Source organism: Dermacentor silvarum, chromosome 9 (genome assembly GCF_013339745.2).
Source record: "Dermacentor silvarum isolate Dsil-2018 chromosome 9, BIME_Dsil_1.4, whole genome shotgun sequence".
NCBI lineage: Eukaryota > Metazoa > Arthropoda > Arachnida > Ixodida > Ixodidae > Dermacentor > Dermacentor silvarum.
The window spans coordinates 99,076,580-99,095,767 of record NC_051162.1 but is presented as its reverse complement, the minus strand read 5'-3'; the positions used below and the strand labels follow the sequence as shown (position 1 = coordinate 99,095,767).

The 19,188-nt window shown below is 46.1% G+C and overlaps 1 protein-coding gene across 1 annotated transcript in view; it reads left to right on the top strand.

Moving 5' to 3' along the window:
* The first annotated feature begins 2,124 nt into the window (after positions 1–2,124).
* Positions 2,125–19,188, top strand: part of LOC119463428 (uncharacterized) — a 52,168-nt gene continuing 35,104 nt past the window's right edge. Inside the window, exon 1 of the mRNA XM_049656014.1 lies at positions 2,125–2,199. Coding sequence (XP_049511971.1) covers positions 2,148–2,199 — 52 coding nt within the window. The 5' untranslated portion in view covers positions 2,125–2,147. The remainder of the gene's footprint in view (positions 2,200–19,188) is intronic.

Below are 19,188 nucleotides of genomic sequence, written 5' to 3'. Positions count from 1 at the left end.
GACATTTTAAAAGAAAAGAAACGGAGCTGGGCAGACCATGTAATACGTAGAATGGATAACCGGTTGACCATTAGAGTTACAGAATGGGTAGTAAGAGAAGGGAAGCGCAATCTAGGATGGCAGAAAACTGAGTGGGGTGATGAAGTTGGGAAATTTTCAGGCGCAAGTTGGAATCAGCTAGCGCAAGACAGTGGTAAATGGAGATCGCTGGGAGAGGCCTTCGTTCTGTAGTGGACATATAGACTTATGATGATGATGAACTTAGTTTGTAAAGCTAATACAGGATGTCGCTGGCAGCTTTAGGATGTAATCAAAAACTACTCAAAGTACAGCCAGCTTCCTGGCGATAAACGAGGTACGGTGGCTCAGATTCGAAAAAATAAAGCGACACCTTTGATGTCATCCACAGAGCTATGGTAGATCAATCAGTTGTCACAGAGCCTCCAGTGACACTCAAACACAAGTTCATATGTTTTGCCACGCAGTTACACCGCCTGCTCAGACGTTCCAATTTGTGTCTGGCCAAGCCATCTTTTGTGGCGCCAATCTTAGATGGCAGGTAAACGTTTGCCAGAGAAGCGTCGCCTGCAGCACCCTATACGCAATGCTCAGCGAGACAAAGGGACCTTTCGGTTCGTTAGCAAATTCGGTTGCCGTAGAACTGTGTGCTTGCTTACGCTGCATCCCGCGTGATACTTTGTGCACGCGCGCGTGAGGGAAACCGGCCTCATTTTGCCTATAGAAATTTGTAGGGTGTTTTGCTGCTTTCAAAATCACGAAAATTCACTACAGTAAGTCCCATTGTCATAAACTGTTTTGCGATCGCATTTATGCGAGCACAAGGCACTTTTTCACCTGAAACGTTTAACCAGCGACTTGTCCGCGCACAACAATGTTGTAGAGCTTCCGCAAGCAGACGGTCGACTTTTTTAGTGAGAAAGTCCCAACCAGGAGAGAAGACATACAGATAAGCTGGTAAACACGATGGTGATATTAGTCGCGTGAGATATCTGGTGCTCTCATATATGCTTGGAGCCTCTTATCGTCATCGCATACCCCAATACTGCATCATGCTAAAGCAGCAGATGATAACGCACTCCACCAAAAAAGTAAGAATAAAAATAATTTCACAGACATTCATGGAGGCGCTTACATTCAAGTGATAATTGTCTTTTTGGCAGAGCTAGCCTCCGTGGGAAAAGATACAAGAGAAACAGGGGTAAACGCTTTTATTTGAAATTAGTGCTTATGGGCTTTATGAAGTAGTTGTTTGGGGGCCATCATGAGATGATGACGACACTTAAAAATCGGGCAAGTTTGCACACGGTCGTGGAAAGCTTACACACAGCAAAACTGTCAGTCCTCAAGTCTTACTGCCTGCTACTGCTAGGTACGAACTTCGTTGCTGCTAGGTCTTAACTTGGTTTAACTTAACTACGCCTGTAGGGAAGGTGTTCTCGAGCGATCATTTTTGGAGGTACCTTCCCTTACGCGACATTTCGCATGACTAGTACTGGACGCGTCAACGCCTACGAGCGACGGCGTTCCTGGCATGTAACAAACGCAGGAAGGCGAGTAAAGGCTGGCGCAGTGCTAAGAACGCTGTTGCTTGACGACGCCGAACGCGTTGGAGGCTAGCCGCTCGATATCTAGCGAAAGTTGACACGACTAGGCGAAGCCCCTTTTATGGCAAACTCCGAGGCCAAGCGCATCCACACTGGGCGAAAGCTATGCACAGCGTACGGGCGGCGCGCAGCAGACGATACACCGGGATGACGTCACAGCGCATACGCAGTAGCGCACAGCTGGCGGAAGCTCGGCGGAGCCGTGTCTGTGTCAGGCGAAGCGAGCTTGCACTTGCGCCGGTGGTTACTAGGTAACGCAGGTAACGCGACGTGACGTCATCACTACTGCTTCGGCGCATGCGCGGCTAGGCGAGGTTGAGCCAGGTGGCGCGCAGCAGTGGCTTGGTTGTTTTCTGCGTACTTCGGACGTTTCTTCTCCAGCTTTAACATCTTCGGTGTTAAAAAAAGTTAGTTACTTGCAGGAGCGAATTCATTTCATCCCGTTATGTACCATTTAAAAGCATTCAATGTTCTCGTTGTGACGCCGTAACAGATCTACAACATCGATTACAAAACATTTTCATGAATTTGTCTTTTACAGCCGCGAAGAATAAATGGTGGAATTTCGTAAACGGTAAGCGCCGCAAAGGCTATTCTTTTGGAGGTCTCTACAAGGATAATAATACAGTCGACGTTTTAATTTGTCCAATGAAATTGTATATGATTGGGCCCACATTATAAAAAAATCCTTTAAGGAGGCACGAAATATAATTTGCATTTTCAAAGTACTGGGATATGCCGGCCAGTTATACTCCCAGAATTACAGCCAGAATTACAGCACTCCCAGAATTACAGCACTAAACTCGTTACAATTATGCACTTGTTGCAAATAGAAGCGGGAAAGGTATTTAAAAATTAACTACGATATACAAGGTCAAGACCGACGCTGTAATGTTTGCAGTCACCATTAGAAAAGAAGGTTCTCTTTTGTGGTATTTCATTACCTGTAGATTAGCAATTATTTAGCTAACTATTATTTAGTAGTCTATGGCGTTTGGTTCAAGCAGCGGACTTGCCTAAGTCGCGGACTTGGCGACAGCGTGAAATGAAATACGTGTCACTGTAACTGTTAGCCGCTGCTAAGAGCAAGCGTACTTGTATCGATGGTGGGGCACTCGTCTAGCCAATAGCGTTAAACCGCTGCAGCCGTGAAAATCTGGCAAGAACTACACCTATGCCTGTTCCCCTTAACGGGGTCACCGACTCAGCTATTTGCACACGCAAAGCGCGTGGGCTCACGCTGACTTCACTTTATTTTGTTCTATGGCACCCTATAACTTGTAAACTCGGAAAAATTTACTAAGAAAATATTTGCGGGATGAATATACTGACGAATACTATGTTTTCGAATACACCGAATGATTTGGCATAAAAGCATACTCCATTAGCAAAATAAAAAATAGCTTGATCGATTGTGCAAGTGAGACATAATTATAAAGAGATCCCCAGTTTGCAGTGGACTTCTGCTAGCAGAACGCCGTTATTCCCGTCCTCGCAACCTATATTCATTTTTTTGGAGGTTTGTCCATTTTAACTCTGACAGCCTGTGTGTACACCCGCGAGCAATATCACCGGGAACACAAGCTGACGGGAAAAACTGAACTTATTTGTAATTAACTCGCAGGACCTGATATACGAGTGCATTGAAAAGGTTGAAGTGCCAGCTATGGAACGCAATCCTTAACCTCAAGTTACATGCAAAGGCAGGGAAGAAAATTGGGTTATGTCTACTGTATCGTTTTGCTCAAAGGAGTACATGTCAATTCATGCAGTGAGAACACGTTTATGTTGTTTATAAATATATCGTTGTGTCTCTAATATTAGCTATTTTGCTCCTTCCAACTTATGATTTCATAAAGGAATCCCAATCACGCGCCTGGTATCAAAATTGTGCCTACGCTATGAAATGCTCTGTTTACTATGTAGCTTGAGCAGGAATTACAAAACACTATTGTCAGCCTAGGTTAGACATAAGGACATTGCGCGCTATCCAAACGCTCCCACCGCAATCTTTTCTCGTGAATAGGATGTAACTACTACACATGTGGTCCCATTTTGCCTTTTCATTTGATTTCTTAACTGGCTAACATCTTGCCACCGTTCTAGTTGTTGGCTTGTTTCTTCATTTGATGTTATCGTAGGAGCCCATAAATGACAGTGCTCAAGTGAATATCTCTTTTGTTTTCCACATGTACGCCCTGCCTGAAGATCACTATAGCATTGTGTACAGTGGTACAACCGAAAGTTCCAGACAACGGCGTAAACATTGCTTCCTGTAAACCACTGGAATAACCACTTTTCATCAACACTGTCTTCTACCAGCTATATCTGCATATATGTGACTGTAAAGCCGCCGATTATAGGTTCAGGCATTCGAAGTAGCTATACCACGTAACCTTCAGACTGCCGAGAACACGCTTTACTACCCGTTATTTTTATTAAAAGACACGCTTAGTGGTTACTGCTGACACCTGCACCGCTGAAAAAAGGAGACGACATCTCAAGGAAACGTGGTAAACACCGACAAAACACCGCGAACGCGCTGACAAACAATGTCATGGACACACCTAACCCAACGCCATCTCACGTAAGGTCCAAATTATCAAAAGGCACAGTTTTAGTAACGAATAAACAATATCATTATCCTAGTCGCAAGGAACATGCCCTGGCTTCAGCCAGATCTACAGCTGAAACTATTTAACGCATTATCTACACTTTGAAAAATTCTCTTCATCGGGTGCCTGCTAAGCTTTAGCTCTATGTGTATTTAGTGGTGTGTTTTGTTCCCTCTCCAAGACAAAAAAAATTTGCCGCGTATCTGCGTGCTTCGCTGCAAATGTCGTCGAAAGACGATAGTCTTCTGCCGGCAGTACTACATGAGTGCTGGTCTGATCCGCGGCCACCCGTGATGCTGTTCTCGTACCATTTCCGTCCTGGCATGAAGGTTTGTTCGAACAGATTTCATTTTACCGCATTATTTCATCAAGCGGCCATTTATGTTTTGCCCTGCCTCAGACAGCGCTTCCTTTATGTTGAATCGGCCGCATCTGGCTGGCATTGATAAGATTGAGGAGGCGCTGCGTGAGACATGGACGCCATCTGGCAATACATCGGGAAACATGAGCTTGTGCAGAGGGTTTCCTTCCTCCATGGCAGAGGGCGCTCGTCGGCGCGCAGTCGGGGAACGTCATTCGTCGGCGCGCATAGCATGGCATTTTCAGCGCAGCTTACGAAACTAGGGTCTTTAGAGTTACGTATCTATGTAATTTCTATTAAAGGAACACACCTCCTAATACTTACCTAGTGATGTTGCGCCTCAGATATGCGTAATATTTACTTTGTGATCGATAACGTTCACAAGTATGAACAGCCGTACCAGTTTAAGTAGTGTGGGCGGTAAGCAAGTGGTCCAACTTTGGCCGGGTGGCTGAATCGGGTGACAGACAGACAAACAGACAGACAGACAGACCAAATTTTCAGCGTTTAAGTTCCCCAAGAAAGACTATCGTCTTTAAAAAGCCGGCAGTTTACGAAACCGAGTTTACGAAATGGCCATGAGAGCACCAAGACGAAGGCAGCTGTTTCATGTCCTACATGACACGCATGTCATTACATTCATGCCATGAGTTCCTCAGGAGTCCCTTTAGGTAGGTCTTAGAGACCATAAGGCGAAAGGCTTAGTCGTGCTCATGATTATTACTTCTACCATCAACCTTCAGCCTTCACTTAGTACTCACATCCGAACCAATTTCTGTGGTTTTTGAGTGTTAATGCTTTCTCGCTGAGTCATTGTTGTTTTTCCTGAGTCATACTCAAGACTATGAGTTCTACCATCATCCTTTAGTGTTTCTTTCACTTAGTACCCACGTCAGAACCCATTTCCGTGAATTCTGAGCATTAATGTTTTTTCGCTGAGTCATTGTCATTCTTGCTGAGTCATGCTAATGACTATGACTTCTGCCATCATTCTTTAGTGTTTCCTTCACTTGGTACCCATGTCAGAATCCATTTAAGTGGTTTGTGAGTGTTAATCTTTTGTCGCTGAGTCATGTGCATGATTATGGCTTCAGCCACCATCCTTTAATGTTTCCTTCACTTAGTACCCACGTCCGAACCCATTTCAGTGGTTTTTAGTGTAATTTTTTTGCTGAGACATTGTCGTTTTTGCTGAGTCATGCTCATGACTGACTTCTGCCATCATCCTTTAGTGTTTCCTTCCCTTAGTACCCACGTCAGCACTGATTTCAGTGGTTTTTGAGTGTAATTTTTTATGATAGAAATTATATGGGCACTCAAAGCGTATTTCTGCCGTCGCCATAACCGTGAGGTTCCGTATGACGTCAACGGCGATGAAACCGTCGCCGCGCGCCGTATGCTGTATGTGAAAGTGAAAGCGCGCGAGGGACGCGTGCTTTCAGGGGGAGCGAACGCACGGCGGAGAGCAAACGCGCGTTCTTCGCCGTGGTTCCTGAAGGGCGGCCGAATTAAGCGTCTCTTTCCTGCTTTACAATCACCGTATATATAGAATAAACGCGGCTCCTTCAGTCGCGCGAAAGGCCGTTGGGGGACGGGAGGGAGGGAGGGAGGGAGGGGAGGCGACGTTTAGCTGTGGCACCAAATGCCTATTTATATAAAAACGTCGTGAGGCGAGAAGGTGGTAAAGACTTCCGACGCTAGACGAGTGTCCTGTTCTGATCTAGTCGAAAACCACCGAGCCGGCCCCAGAGGCACCTGCAACAGTCACCAACGCCGCGCGAACGCGGGCAAAAAACCGACGGCGTCGGCAACAGTTCTGCGCGTTGCTGGTGCTGCTGCATGTCCAAGTTTGTACAGCTGATAAAACTACTATCTACTCCGTATAGCTATCTACTAATTTGCTATCGCAATTGATGCTTAGCCTTTCGGGTGAAACTGCAACATTTTTTGCTGAGTTATGCTCATGACTGACTTCTTCCATCATCCTTTAGTGTTTCCCTTCACTTAGTACCTACGTCAGAACCGATTTTAGTGGTTTTTGAGTGTTAATCGTTTCTCACTGAGATATTGTCCTTTTTGCGAGTCATCCTCATGACTATGGCTTCTACCATCATCCTTTAGTGTTTCCTTCACTTAGTACCCACGTGCATGCCCATTTCAGTGGTCTTTGAGTGTCAATCTTTTTTTCCAAGTCATTTTCATTGTCACAGAGATATGCTCATGACTATGACTTCTACCATCATCCTTTAGTGTTTCCTTCCCTTAGTACCCACGTCCGAACTCCTTTCAGTGATTTTGAGTGTTAATGTTTTTAGGGGCGAAGCTCCTTAGGGCGTGGGTCGTTCCCTCCTCTGTAGTAGTAGTAGTAGTAGTAGTAGTAGTAGTAGTAGTAGTAGTAGTAGTAGTAGTAGTATGTAGCCACCTCTAGTTTATGAATTGCTCAATAGATGGCATTGTGTGTCCCTACGTGAAAGAGACGCCGCATGTAGTTTTATGAAGTGTTGACTAGAAGTCCGTAGCTCTGGTTGGCATGGAGACCGCTATGTATGTATGTATACGCATATATACATATATATGTATATGTATAGTATAACCGGAAGCCGACTTCCGCTTCCGTTTCCACTTCCGGTTCCGCTTCCGATTCCGGAAGCCAGCTTCCGGCTTCCGGAGAACGCTTCCGGCGTTTTTCTCTCTCGTCCGTAGCTAGGTGCGCTGCGGTGCACAAGGGCGTTCGTTCCCGACGCGCGCTCTCTTTATCTTTCGTCCGTTGCTGTGGTTTACCCGAATGATCCCCCGGAGCTTCGCCCCACTCATCATCATTCACCCCGTGGATATGCTGTGATTTTTTCGCTGGGTCATTATCATTTTAGGTGGCTGTTTCATGAACCATATGACACGTGTGTCATGAAAGTCATGTTATGACCAATCAATTATGTTCATCACGCACTGTTGTCATACAATGCCAATTTTTGTACCTACCAAGGTAAAGAAATGGCCATGAGAGCCCCAAGACATAGGCAGTTGTTTCATGACCTACATGACACACATGCCATGATATTCATGTCATGACCTATCATTTACGTTCGTCATAGACTTTTGTCATTGTATGCCAATTTTGGTACCTACCAAGTTAACGAAACGACCATGAGAGCACCAAGACGTAGGCGGCTAGATAGACACTGTCAAAGTGGCAAATGTCCGCGAAGAAATGCTTCGCATTTAAAAGTTCCGGCAGAACCCGTCTCATGATGAATATCGAGGCGAATGTGATTAGCATTGGCGCAATGAAGCGAGATGTCGTATTGACAGAGCCAAATTGCAGCATGTATAAAGCATTAGTGCAGTCGGGCTCCTCTCTCGCACTTCTCAGTGGATGCGCTGCTTCACTACTGGGGCCGGCATGAAGTACGCGGTGGTGCGGGTGTTACTATATATTCAAATGAAATTGGCGGAGTATATATTACATGGGTTCATTTTTCGCGCCATACCGCAGAGAGAGAAACTTTAATGAATAGAATAAAAGTTGAGGTCCCCATGCTGGGGCCCCTAGTCCAGAGCTCCATTGGCACAAGCGGCTCGCTGGGCTTGGTCCAGGAGAGCCAGTTGGCTCTCCTGATCCTCGTCCGCAAGCCGCGCCTCGCACTGCCTCTTAAAATCTTGTGTTTTGAGTTGTGTGGAGTTTATGTGTCGGTCTGTTTGGGCATATCCACGTTATGTGCGTTAACGTTGACGTCTCCCCGCACCACGGGCATTCGTCAATGTATCGTGTTTGGTGAATACGACTAAGTGTATGTAGGTTTGGGCATGTGCGTGTTTAAAGTCGGCGCCAATTGCTCGCCTGTTGACTGTTTAACTTTGGGTGAGGGCGTCCATATTGCTTCCGCTTCTATCTTTGGTGTTCGAGGATGTCGCGCGGTGTAAAGGGAGGCTCGTCACTGGGTCGGTCCGCAGCTCGGATTCTTAGTACGCGAGCTAGCCGGTCTGCCCTTGTGTTGCCCGCAATCCATCAATCAATCAATCAATCAATCAATCAATCAATCAACTCTTTATTTCCAACGGCAGTTGGGGGGTCCCTTAGGCGAAAAGCGGTAATAACACCACTTGAAAATGCCTAAGGGCCCATGTACATGACAGCGGTATAAAATACATACTTTCAAAAACAAGTTTACAATACGAGAAAAAAAATGCAGGTAAAAAATTTAAAAGAGATTGTGCAAATAAAACAATGGAACAGTAGAGGTGAGGTCAATATATAAGTACACTCCAGGACGGTTGTGCATTGGAGCTGAAATATTCGGAGTGCACGTGAACACATAAAATGACGAAAACAATAAACGCGGTACAGAGAGTAATGAAACATTCTCGATCGTGTTCGAACAGTATATTATAAGAAAGTTTAGAGAAGAGCTAGAAAAATTCACGCATTTGTTTTTTTTTTTGTAAACGTAGAAAAGTTGGCGTCTTTCTCTTCATATTCATGAAGTAGGGATGGCATTGAGAATCTAAGAGACTGCAAAAAATAGGTCGTGCGCGAACGAGGAACAAGCCACCTGTCGGTGCTGCGGGTGCGTAAATCAGTGTAATGCATGCTTATGTAGGACGAATCTTTAATAAATACTCTGAATTCTTCCTTCGCGAAGAAATAAGCATACATTTAACGAAAATAGAACATGCGTTTCACACTGATTACTTTATAGCGAGCAAACAATGTACCTGTAGAACTATTGCGCGGGACGTTTGCAGTATACCGAAGTGCTCTCTTCTGCAATAGGTGAATTGTTTTTATGTTACTTAGGGTTGTGGTGCCCAGACTAACAGGCAGTAATTTATATGGGAAGAAAACAGAGCATGGTAAATCTGAAGTTTAGCTTTTTCTGGAAGCAAGTGCCTACATCGTGACAGAACACCAGCAGCACGCGATAATGATTTAGTCAGTGATTCAATATGACACGTCCATGTCATATGAGCAGAAAGAGTGACACCCAAAACTTAATGTTTCTCCGCTATTTCAACGGGTATTCCCTCAAGCGTTAATGATTGGTTCACGTTGACCTCCATGCCTCGGGATCTGAAAAAGACAGATTTTTTTTTCGCATTTATTCGTAGCCCATTAGCCGTGGACCATTGCAGCACATCTGAAAGTACACTTTGGGTTCTGGCAAGAATTTCAGTTGGATTTTCTCCAGCAACAAAAATACTAGTGTCATTGGCGTAGAGTAGGATTGAGGCATCATTGTTTATCTTAACAATATCATTTATGTAGATAGTGAAGAGCATTGGTCCTAAATTCTTCCTTGAAGCACGCCACAAGAAATGGTTTTTGAAGAAGAAAAACAGTTTGCAATTGAAACGCATTGTTTCCTCTCAGAGAGATATGAGCTAAACAATGAATTAGCTACACCACGTACGCCATAAGCGTTAAACTTCCCGAGTAAAATGTAATTGTTTAGGGTATCGAAGGCCTTGCTGTAGTCAATGAAAACATCAAGCGTAAGCTTTTTTTCTTCGATTTTCTTAATTATCAATTCTTTTTGAGCTAACATCGCAGTCTGTGTAGATTTACCACGTTTAAAACCATGCTGATACTCAGAAAGTATATTGTATTTGTTAAAGAAGCTATTTACGCGGCAGAATATTATTTTTTTCCAATCCCTTAGAGAGTACAGGTATTATTGAAATTGGATGGTAATTATTAGCATCATTAATATCTCCACTTTTAAATATAAAAGAAACTTTGGGATTTTCATGAGATTTGGGAAACAGCCAGACAGAAAGACTAGATTAAACACGTAAGCAAGAGGAGGAGCAAGCAGGTCAATTACGTGCTTAATCGCTTCTACCTGAAATCCATCGTCATCCACAGCTTTACTTTTTATTTAGGGAATGAAATGTACGTACTGTTTCTGCTTCATCTGTAGGTGCGAGAAAAATTGTATCAGTATTATGGTAAGTAATATGAGTATGAGCAATGCTTCCCAGTGGTTGCACTGCATTAGCGAAGTGCTCACTGAAGTGCTCAGCTAAAGAAACACCGGAAAGTTTGTTCCCGCGAATAGTTATTTCCGTTAGAGTATTCTGACGCACTTTGCGGTTCAGAGCCTGATTGATGGCTTTCCATACTTGGTTTGGGCGCCGTCGATGGAAGTCAGAAAACATGTGGTTATAGTAGGAGGTCTTTGCCTTTTTCAATTCGGCAGTTAGTTTGTTTCTGTAAGTTTTAAAGGCCTCAAATTTCTTAATATCTCTTGTGCGCAAAAACGTCTTAAAAAGGCGATTTTTTTTCTTGGTCATTTTGATATGCTCCCACCCTACCCAAGGTTGTCTTCTCTTTCGGTTAGCTTTCGCGCCTCCATGCCCTCATGCACGGGGCACCAAGTGAGGTTGTGGAATCCGGTAATTTCACTTCCTAGAATTTTTAGTACTAAGCGCAGCTCCGTCCCGGGGAGATACAGACGAGAGGCTGTTTGTGAGTCCGTGAGTATGGCCGCAGATGCGTCCATATGCTCCACGTCCCTAATAGCAAGTCCAACCGCTGCGGCTTCTGCTGAGCTGGCAGATTTTGCCCTCACCAATGCAGCTGTCACACGATTTTGGTTCGTGGCTACCACCGTATACTTGTCCCTGCCCGTTTGACTCGCGTCTGTGCAGTACACGTCCGGTTGTCCTCTGCATCTCTGGTGCAAGGTATTCGCTCGGACCTTCCAGCACCCTGCATGATATCTCGGACTCATATTTTTCGTAATTGGGGGCACCATTATGTGCTGCATAACTTACTGGGTCATCGGCACTATCTCTTCTGGACTGAACTGGAGGCGGAGTGCAAAGCCGATTTAGGTTAATATGGTTCCACTTTGCGTTCATGCGCACAGCCGTTCCCTTTGCGCGATGAGGGTGGCCGTCGCATATTCCTCAAAGGTATTGTGAATTTCCAATGTCTCAAAACGTTCTGTACTGGTATTTTCCGGGAGCCCTAGAGCAGCTTTAAATGCCCGCCGAATGATGATTTCAAGCTGTTTGAGTTCCTGCTTGGTAATGCTTTGGAAGGGGGGTGCGTACGCAATCCTTCTGATGACAAAGGCGTGTACCCGTCGGATCGTTTCCTCTTTCGAGAAGCCCTCGCGGGATCTTCTTGGCTACGTTTTGTGTAGTAACGTTGAGGAGGCGGAGCGTGTGCGCTACTCCGGCCGTTTGTTGGATCCGTAATCCCAGGACGCGCAGTTTATTTACCTCTCTTACAAGCCCCCCCTCCAAGAACAGTTCGAAACTCGGGTGGTTTTCTCGTCTCGCGTACTTTGCTCTTATTCGAATAAATTCGGACTTCTCTGGGGCACATCTCATGCCGGCCCCTTGCGTGAAGGTCTCCACCTGTTGGATTGCCCACTGGAGAAGCTCCTGCCCACTGGAGAAGCTCCCCGTAGGATCCCCGATTTTCCCGCAGCGTAATATCACCAGCGTAAATGACGCTCCCTAGAACGACAGAGAGCTGAGCTAGTTGGTAAGGATTCACAATGCAAAGAAAAGAATTTTCAGCCAGTAAAACTCCAGCCTTCGGCAGCTAAGCAAAGTGTGGTCGACCTCCTGTTAAGACATAATCTAGATAGGATTGTCTCTAATGCCAAGAAAGCAAAATCGCTCACCTTAGAACTGTTTTTCTCGGCGAAGACCCATAAGCAAGACATTCCTTCTCGTGCTAATGTGTCTGAGAAAGGGATGTGGCAGGTCTGTCTGGCTAGTTACGTGCAGAACTACATAGCTTCACTAGTTTTCTCAGACCTGTTTCGCTTGCGTAATTCTCAGGCATTAGTTCAGTTTTTGACAGAGAAAAATCACGGTGAATGTACAGCTTTTAGTTTGGATATCGAAGACTTGTATTACTCCTTGCGGCATGACGGGTTGTTAAATTCCATAAAAGAGTGCATTAAAGAACAAGCGCAAGAGGCGTTTTTTTTTTTTTTTTTTTTTTTTTTTTTTACAGATGCGGCGTTTCCACGGGCGCTTTTCTACAAATTCTTTCAACGTACTTAAAGTCGACGCTGGTTCGGTGGAGAGATGGCGTGTTTCTGCAGAAATCAGGAATTTGTATTGGTTCAAAGGTTGCCCCTATTCTTAGTGATGTGTACCTGAGCAAGATTGACAGCGGCTTAGAGAAGCCCTTGGGCGATTGTGTTATTAAGGTATTTCGTTACGCTGATTATTATTTGATTTTCTGCAATAGGGATGAATTTGATTCGCCTGCCACCTCAGTAAGTGAGCAATTTAATCTTAATGGAGGAGGACTAAAGTTTACCAAGGAATTGCCTCATAAACGCTAAATACAGTTTCTAGACATTTCCTTAGTCTTCTAACAAAATCACGTGTGTTGGCAGTACTCCATAGATCATCGAAGCCATTGTTAAACTTTCAATCCAAGCATTCCAGAATAGTAAGGGACGGAATTGTCATGTCGTGCCTTAAGTCTTCTCTCACCAGATCGTGCATGCACAAAATGAGCGCCAGTTTTAATGCACAGGTCCGGCGCCTATTGGAAGTAGGTTATCCTAGCGTGACAGTGGCCACTGTAGCTGAACGCCTAATGAAGTCGATTTCGCGGAGGACTGATGTGATTACAGAAAGCAGCAATAGTAAGACGAGAGTGGTGGCTATTCCTTACAATCATTCAGTATCGCACAGGCTTACGAAGGTTGCAAGTAGATATGGTGTTAATGTGATTTTGCGGGTCCCCTTAAGCTAGGTAAGATATGCGCTTCCGTGCAGAGGAAAGAGAAACAGGTGAAAGGGAAAAAAGAACAGATATTTGTCCAGTGAAGCACATCAAGAACAACAATTTTACTGAGTGTCTTATGGGTGTAGTATACAAAGTTCCCCTTAGCTGTTGCCATTTCTATGTAGGGCAAACAGGGCGGTGCATCAATCAGAGGCTCATGGAACGTCGTCGATAACCGGTGGATCGCCTCCTAGTCTTTCCTTATATTGCCACGACTGCCAAGATTGTAACTGCACGCCCGAGTTAGATGAATGCACGATACTGTTCAGACATAGGAATGAAGATAGGCGTCTAATGGTCGAGGCTTGGCAGATCAATAATGCTGGAAGTGCGTGCGTGAGTCAGCCTTCGATTACTTTACATAAAGAAGAGATAAAATGCCTCCATTCTCGCGTAGACCGGCACGTGTACCCGATTGACACGTGGTGCTACCATTCGAGAGCATGCGCAGATAAGTTTTGTGTCTTCTGTCTTTTTTCGCCTTAGTGCTTCCTTCAGTTGATAGTCGGCGTTCGTGTTGTCCACTTCTCTTGTGTCCGTGCCTGCACACCTTTCATTTTTTTGCATTATGCGCTCCATAGGGCTTGCTTCGCATCCAGTTCCAGTACGAGTTTACACATTTCTAGATTAAATAGGAGAGGAGAGACTATGGCCTCTTGTGGGGTTCCTCGACCGGGAACAACAAAGGGTTTTGACGTAGTTGAGCCCAGACCAATGGTGGCCGTACAGTTTCTCAGAAAGCTGCGTACATACTGGTAAACGCACGTCCCGCAACCTACCGCTTCTAGTCCTTGCAGTATTGTATCGTGGGAAATTGTATCGAATGCCTTTTTAACGTCGAGAGCAAGCACAATGCTGTCTTCCGAACCCCTTACCAGGTGCAGAACGTCCTGCTGAAGCATCAGAAAAAAACGTCCTGCGCTGACACATCTGGGCGGAATCCGAACATGTTTGTGGGGAAAAGATTGTTGCTGTCTATGTAGTGAGATAACCGGGTCTGCATCACCTTTATAAAGTGCTTTCCAGCACACGACATTAGCGATATAGGTCGTAGGGTTCGAATATCTCGGGGCTTCCACGGTTTTGGAATAAGGATGATTTTTGCTTCTCAACAATCAGGCGGCAGTTCTCCCTGATCCACCCATACATTCTTGTTAAATTATTCAGTTAACTGCTATATGGTTTCGTTGCTCAAGTTTCAAATCATGGCGTTAGTAATCTGGCCGGGCCCTGGCGCCGTGTTTCTTTTGAACGACTGCGCCGCGGCATAAACCTCCGTCGTAGGTATCGGTGCATCCAGATTCGGTTGTTCCGGCCCCGTATAGCTACCGCACCGGCTCACCTCTTTGGAATTCGTACCTATATAAATATGCTTTAAGTGATCAATGAGTTCCTCGTCGTTGTCCTTGAATTCATTCTGCAGTAGCTTGAGCGTCGTGTGCGCTGCCGTCTTGGTTCCCCCGGGATTCATCATGCTGCGGAGAATGTGCCATGTATTTTTGGTACTGAGGGTCACCCTAAAGGAATCGCAGAGCTGGCGCCAGTTACCGTTGCATAATTCCGGCGTGTACATGTTCACCTCCTGAGCTAACTGAGCAGCGCGGATTTTAAGCTTCCTGTTTAACCTTTGCCTTTTCCATCTCTTGGTGAGGCTACGGCGGGCCTCCCATAAATGTAGCAGGTGCCTGTCCACTACCGGAGCGTCTCGCGTTCTGTCTACAACCTTCGTCACCCCCGGCCAGCGTATTGAGAAGCTGCTTCGCCCAGTTTCCGACGTTCGTTATCGGACCTGTGCTGCCCTGGCGATCGCGATATTTTGTTCAATCTGTTAGTATGGCCTGAGCAACCTTGCGTCTTATACGCGACGAGTTTACCGAAAGGCTGGGGATATAGTGGTCACTTCCAAGGTTGCCACCTAGGTTCGTCCACGTTATCTCATCCGCTTGGTTCGTAGAGTTTAAGTCCGGCGAGGTATCTTTCGAGACGCTGTTACCCACTCTGGTGGGTTCATCAAGACGAGTTAACAGGGTTAAATTATACCTCTCCGTCAAATGCAGCAAAAGTTTTCCTTTCGGAGAGTCTGCCGCGTTTCCCCATTCGGAGTGTTGCGCATTGAAGTCCCCTAAAGCCAAGACTCTGTCCCGCGTAGACATTAAACGCATCGCTGCGGAAACCACATCCTCAACGACCGCCAATATGTCTCTGGAAGGTCTGTATGTGTTTACAATCACTGTTTTCGGCTTACCGCGCTTATGTGGTCATATCGTGATTATTTGATGCTGTATAATCTCCCCATGGATGTATTCTACACTTAGCGCGATACCCTTTTTTGGCGAAATTGGCGACCTGGGGGTAATCAGGATGGGTGTACAAGTCATACCCTTTTCTTGTGCTGTCCTATTTCTTGCAAATAAATGATATCCTCAGGAATAGGCACCGACTTCATGTATTGTATGAAATTAGCGTGTTTAGTACGAAGCGTGCAGCAGTTCCACTGCCACACCTCAAGACTTTCTGCGACACGTGTTCCTACTTTAGCCATGGATGGCACTATCGCTGTCAGTCGCATCCATACCCTTTGGTCCCCGCGTCGGCGTTCCCGGGCTTACGCTCGTGTGCTTGCGGAGTCGCGCGCGATCCGATCAATAGAGTCATCGACATGTCGTTTGAGCGTGTGAAACTCAGCGAATAGCCTCTGTACATTTTGGGCTACCTGGTCGTCGTCGTCGGCGAGCTAGTTTCAGCCAGTGTCCGCACTGTCGCTGTGATCACCTTTCTGCTTGTGTCAGCTTATGTGCGTGCATTTGTATTGTTGTGAGCGACCGATCTACGAAATGGCTCAAACTCGGCTCTTAGTTCCGCCAAGCTACTCTTGAGGGCATGGTTCTCCTGCACTATTTTACGATATTCGGGGTTTTTTTAATGGGTGTCGGCGTCTTTTTGGAAGAGTTTGGTTTTGCAGTGTGAGACGCGACTTGTGCCCAGCTCACCTGATTATGTTGTGACTTGCTCTGTGCCAGCGGGCCTTTTCCGGCATTGGCGCTGTCTTCTATCTGGATGGGATGTTGCTGCTGTTGGTTTCCAGGTCGCGACTGGGACCTTGGTCGTGGTTGCACTCCAGGTTGCCCGGACCAGGTCCACTCCCTCGACTTCGAGCGGGAACAGCTGCTTAGTTGTTCAGACCAGAGTCCTGGGTAGGCCTCTAGTTCGGAGTCCTCGTCCTCGCTGGCAAACCACCGTGGTGTTCGTTTGTCTAGCGGAGTCTTCATTAAAAGTCGCACAGGTTTAAGTCATCTTCAGCAGCTGCGGTCACGCGTGGGGTGATCCTCCCCACAAGAAGCGCATTTCGGGCTGCACTCGTGTCTTTCCGTTGGGTCCTGTAACCCGCACACGCGGCACACAGACAAGTTTAGTTGTGGACACACATCCGTTCGGTGGCCTAAGCTGCTTCAGGTTTTGCACACCTGATTTGCGTTACGGTACGGATGGCAGGCCTTCTCTTCCCCGTAGATACGTATCTCGGTATTACGTTTCCGAAGAAAGTAATCACTCTACCTTGGGAGTCGCCGAGCATTCGGGCTTCCACTACATCCACTCCTTGAGTATGGATCCGGAGTTTTGAACACTGCGGGAGACGTGTCAGGTTCGATTCCGTATACTACGCCTCGTACTGTCCCTTCTCCAGTCGTCACGTACGCATTAACAGTATGGGGTCGCCCATTAATGTTCATAATTTTTATGTTCTGCATCATCTGTGCGTCCCCTTTCTCCGGTGTCGACACAACGGCGATGGTCAATCCTGGTTTGATACGTAGGATATAATTGTCGCTTCGTATATTGTTTTGGCATGCATCCACGTCGGCCCAGGCCTGCCCTTGGCTGCTGATGAACTTAAGGGGTAAGTACTGATGTGGGCGGATAACCACTTTCAGACCTTCCCACGGTAGGAGTGGTAGACGTCTGCTGCATGGTCGGCGTCGCTGTTTGCTCGGTTTGTCGGTTAAGTGCTACGAAGTGTCTTCTCCTGGCGCGTTTTTGCGCTCCCTTGCCGGCCGTTTCTTATCACATAGTGACAAGACTTTCTCTCATCCCGTTTCCGCCTCAGTGTCATCCAGTGCTGCTAAACGAACGCCGCCATTGTGGAAATTGGCACCTCTCATCGCATAGAACGCATCGCAGAACGCGTTCCCATAATCTTACTTTTCATTGAAGAGTGGCACATAGCTAGTGGTAGAGATCTAGTGACCCAAGTTGGCGTGAGAGATATTAATTAAAGACGCGCGCATATCCAGTGACATATATTGGTCCAACGGTACATTTTGGCGCCGTTTTCCGCATCAGAGCAGCCCCATGCTCTACCCCTGAAACCATGGACTACCCCATGGCCTAAGTAGGCGTGAATAAGGTTACCGAGGACAGACATCAAAACAGATATACAGAAAACTTGGTGATGTTGCGAAAGAATGCAAATCGCATTATCAGTCCTGAAGTTACGAATACTCTGCACCAGCTACTTACTTATTTGGAAGGGAAATTAAAACCGAGAGCAGTGCTTTCTGCAAGAGCAAACGTGTCAATCGTGCTCCGGCAATTCGTATGATAAGAGGTAAGAATTAAATTACCAAAGGACAAACGTTCTGAGCATCATGGCGAATGTGTATTTCAATTTCTTGCTTGATTGTTCAAGGTCACAAAACACTCGAAAGAGGGAAGCGGTGCACTGAAGATATGTGGAGAGATCTCATTTATTCAAGCTTCCTGCAATGATCCTGCTGGTTTTGCACATTATTTATCAGGAAGCTATGTCCGAGAAAGTTATTTATATAGAAAATATGTACTCAACTCCCTGAAGACAACCAGCACTTCAGATAGGCCACCTGGGGAGGCAATAGAACCATTTTCAAAAGCTTTATTTGGTGTTGTGATCATCCCACTTCGAGTAAGGTATGGTGCACGAGCATAAAGGTGATAATAAATTCTAACCTCTGTGGTCATTATACATAAACATGACACGCGGTTTCACGTTGCACTGAATCGAAAAAGAAAGAGGTTTAACACTTGCAAACCTAGTTATCATGAGCGAAAGGTCTGTATGGCTTGGTATTGCAAAGACTAGGCACACACTGTTTCATTAATGCACGCTTCCGCTTTTGGTAAGCTTCTCCACAACGTGGTAGCCTGGCCTCATTTTGCTCCAGTGTTTCAGCAGACAACTTTGCCTTTGCTTGAGATTTCGCAGCCTGCTGTCTAGTTATATCTACTGGATGATTGAATTCAGCCTGTCGCTTGCGCTGAAGTGCACGCACCGACGGCCCAGCCGGCGCGCCATCCATGGTGATACTGAGCGACCAAGGGCCGGCGAAGCCGCCGTTAAACCCACGCCTAGTAACGTGGTACAGTAGCTCCGAGGCTCCGAGCGAGGGCCGCTGCGGCGCCTCTCCGGAGCGGATCACGTGGCGTGACGCCACACCTGCCAGATTTGCGATCCAGCGGCTAGCGCTCTAGCGGCTCAATGTCATTGAGACGCGATAAACAACCTTGCGAAACATGGTGTAGTAGAGCTTTCGCTCTAACAAAGGGAGTTGTTCAGTTCACGTTTAGTTTAAAAAAAGTTATTTACCCGCTTTATGGACGCTTCCTCTCGCATACATTCCAATATGTGCTTCGAATGAGCATATATTTGTTAACGTGTTCTTCAGCTTTCATCGATAGCTTTTCGATACGCATGAAGATAGCAAAAACTCCAGCGATGTTCGTTTCTTTTAGCCTGCACAATGAGGAAGACTAAGTACGCCAGTAGCGTCATGTTCATGCGCTCAGCAG